At 38.3% G+C, this 3,712-nt stretch overlaps 1 protein-coding gene across 1 annotated transcript; it reads right to left on the reverse strand.

The window, feature by feature from the left end:
- Positions 1-1,763: 1,763 nt before the first annotated feature.
- On the reverse strand, positions 1,764-2,309 carry LOC131641056 (uncharacterized). The gene is made up of 2 exons (XM_058911405.1): positions 2,234-2,309; positions 1,764-2,101 (listed from the first exon to the last, which is right to left on the reverse strand). The coding sequence occupies exons 1-2, from the start codon at positions 2,307-2,309 to the stop codon at positions 1,764-1,766; spliced, it is 414 nt and encodes a 137-aa protein (XP_058767388.1).
- Between the last annotated feature and the right edge of the window lie 1,403 nt (positions 2,310-3,712).

Raw genomic sequence — 3,712 nt, forward strand, 5'->3', positions numbered from 1 at the left:
ACTAGTTTCCTTAAAGGAAAACTGATGTTAATCGGTATGAAGTGTGCCGACTTTGTCAGTCTATTAACGATCACCCAAATGGTATCAAAACCTATTACCGTATTCGGCAAACCAGTCACAAAATCCAATGAGATGCTACCCCACTTCCACTTTGGAATTTCCAATGGCTGCATTAATCCCGAAGGTTTCTGATGTTCTACCTTCGACTTTTGGAAAGGTCAAACTAGCATAAACGAATTGAGCTATTTATTTCTTCATACCCAACCACCAAAACAGTTTCTTAAGATATTGACATATTTTTGTAGCTCCCGGGTGAATACTCAGACTACTACGATAATTCTCCTCTAAGATCATCTTCTGAAGTTCAAGATTATCCGGTACATAAATTCTGTCTTGAAACCTCAACACACCAAAATCGTCCACCTTAAAGTCACTCTCCGCATCCAATTGCATCGCATACATTAAATCCACCAACAAGTTTGTGATTATCTCGAATCTTATCGAGGAAGTCATTATTAATTTTCAGCATACCCAACATTACACTATATGGAGTTAGTTCACACACCACGCTCAAGTCTCTAAATTGTTCGATCAATTCTAACTCCTTACTCATTAAAGCCGACATGTGAATAATATTTTGACTTAAAGCATCAGCCACTACATTAGCCTTTTTCGAGTGGTAACGCAAGCTAAAATCATAGTCCTTCAGAAACTCTAGCCACCTTTTATGCCTCATATTCAAATCTTTCTGGTCGAAAAAATATTTCAAACTTTTGTGATCACTGAACACCTCGAATCTCGATCCGTACAAGTAATGTCTCTAAAGCTTCAGTACAAAAAATATTGCGGCTAACTCAAGATCATGAGTAAGATAGTTCCTTTCATGAATTTTCAAAAGTCGTGAAGCATAATCTACAAATTTATCGTCCTGCATTAAAACACCGTCTAAACCCATCTTGGACGCATCATAATACACTACAAAAGGTTCAAATGGACTTGGTAACACTAACATTGGTTTCGTAGTCAACCTCTTCTTCAATTCTCGGAAAATTTCTTCACACAGAATACCCGACACAAAAGCTTGGCCCTTACGAGTCAACTGAGGCAAAGGGAGGGCCAATTTAGAAAAAACTTCAATGAATCGACGATAATAACCCGCTAAGCCCAAGAAACTCCTGATCTCAATCACAGGTTTCGGGGGTTCCCATTGCAGAACAACACTTACTTTAGATGGATCCACCGTGATGCCATCCATAGAAATGACATGGCCCAAAAAACTCATTTCCTGTAACCAGAACTAACACTTTGACAGCTTTGCAAACAACTTGTTTTCTTTCAACACCTGCAACACAATTCTCAAATGTCCTGCATGTTCTTTATCTAACTTTGAATAAATCAAAATGTCATCAATGAAAACTACCGCAAACTGATTTATATAGTTATGAAATATACGATTCATGTATTCCATAAACACGCTTGACGCATTGGAGACTCTGAAAGGCATCACTGAATATTCGTAATCTTTGTACCAAGTACGAAAGGCTATCTTCTGAATATTATCTATCCTCTTTAACTCGAATTTGATGATAACCCGATCTCAAATCAATTTTACTGAATACTCGCGCCCTTACAAGTTGATCCATCAATTCATCAATCCTCAAAAGTGGATACTTGTTTTTTACTATCACTTTATTCAACTGATGATAATCAATGCAGAGTCACATACTACCGTCTTTCTTATTAACCAATAAAATTGGAGCTCTCTACGGTGACACACTAGGTCTAATAAATTTCTTATCAAGTAAATATCCTAGTTGCGATTTCAATTCTTCTAACTCTGACACCGACATCCTATATGGTGCCATATATATAGGTCTGGTACCAGGAACAAGATCAATAGCAAATTCAATTTCTCTCTTTGGAGGTAACTCTGAAATATCATGTGGAAATATTTCTGGAAATTCGCACAATACGAGTAATTCAATAATCGACGTCTTGCTCTCAACATATAGCGAGGCAAACATCGCGAACACTTTGGCTTCATCTTCCAATAATGCTCTTAATTCCTTGGCGACTAAATAATCAGCCAATTCCTCTTCTTCTGGAGTAAGGAACAACAACGTCTTGTTGTAACAGTTGATACAAACACGATTGAACTCTAGCTAATTCATCCCCAAGATAACATCCAACTCATTGAGTGGTAAACAGATTAAATCCACTCTGAAATCCTTACCAAGAATTGATATAGGACTGTTCAAGGACACCAATGAAGTGGTTATTGACCCCATGGAAGGAGTATCAATCACCATCCCTTACTTAAAGTAGACGACACAAGTCCTAATCTTTCACAAATTCAACATAAATAAATGAGTGGGTCGCACCCGTGTCAATAATAGCAATCAAAGGAGTATCATGAACATAGAAAGTACCTTTGATCAAACGATCTGCACTAGTAGGCTGAGACCCTACCAATGCAAACACTTTCCCATCTGCTTGTGACTTCTTCAGGCTTCTCACAATTGGTGCTTATGTGATCCTGTTCTCCACGTTTGTAACATGTAGGTATATTGGTCCTACAATATGCCACAACGTGACACGGTCGTCCGCACTTAAAACATTTCTTCACATCAGACTGGCATTCATTAGCACAGTGACCCATGCCACCACACCTGAAACACTTAATAGGATTGGGAGAAACACCTCCCCCACTTGGCCTCTTGCCATCAACCGCATTATGCTTTCCCTTGTAAGCTAGGGTACTGTAAGGTTTCTCCAATTCAGATTTTTCTTTCCTCTTTTCTTACTCAAACTCTTGTAGAGAGCCGAATAAGCCCTGTTGTCCTCTTCATAGATTTTACAGTTGTTTACCAACTCTGGAAACCTACGAATCTGTTGATACCCTATAGCTCTCTTAATCTCTCGACGTAGTCCATTATCAAACTTGATACACTTTTATAACTCTGCGATCTCTTCACTGTAATGTGGATAAAACTTCTTAAGTTCTACAAACTTAGCAGCATACTCAGTAACAATCAAGTTTCCTTGTTTCATCTCAAGGAAATCAATTTACTTCTTCCCGCGAACATCCTCTGGAAAATACTTCCTTAGAAATTCTCCACTAAACACAACCCAAATAATCACTTCACCTGCGATTTCCAATCTCTGACGGGTACTAAGCCATCAGTCATCAGCCTCTTTAGTCAACATATGCATACTATATCGTACCTTCTGTGCCTCAGAGCAATCCATCACATGAAAGATCCTTTCAATTTCCTTGAGCCAAGCCTGCGCTCCATCAGGATCATACTTGTCCTTGAAGGCAGGTGGATTCTCTATCTAAAATGTTCCCAAGTTACGGGATTCATCATTTCCTCCAACATTAGGCTAATTCTGCACAGCCTGAACAACAGCCTGCAATGCAGCAGCAATCACAACATCATTTCTTCCAATAATCTCTATTTCACACCACAAATAGAAATAATGGTTAGAAGTTACTACAGATAGTATGCCACTGTCACACTAGACAAACTCAATAACCTGGTCGGACGGCCCAACCAGGCTCTGATACCAATTGTAACATTCTACTTCCCCATTAATTAATTATAAAATAATTTATGAAACTATTAGATTACACAAAAGTAGGAATGTCACATTTCATAAAAACTCTCATGAAGTATTAAGCCACTTCATAATTATTGCTCAACAATAAAAT

The sequence above is a fragment of the Vicia villosa genome, linkage group LG1 (genome assembly GCF_029867415.1).
Source record: "Vicia villosa cultivar HV-30 ecotype Madison, WI linkage group LG1, Vvil1.0, whole genome shotgun sequence".
Taxonomy (NCBI): Eukaryota; Viridiplantae; Streptophyta; class Magnoliopsida; order Fabales; family Fabaceae; genus Vicia; species Vicia villosa.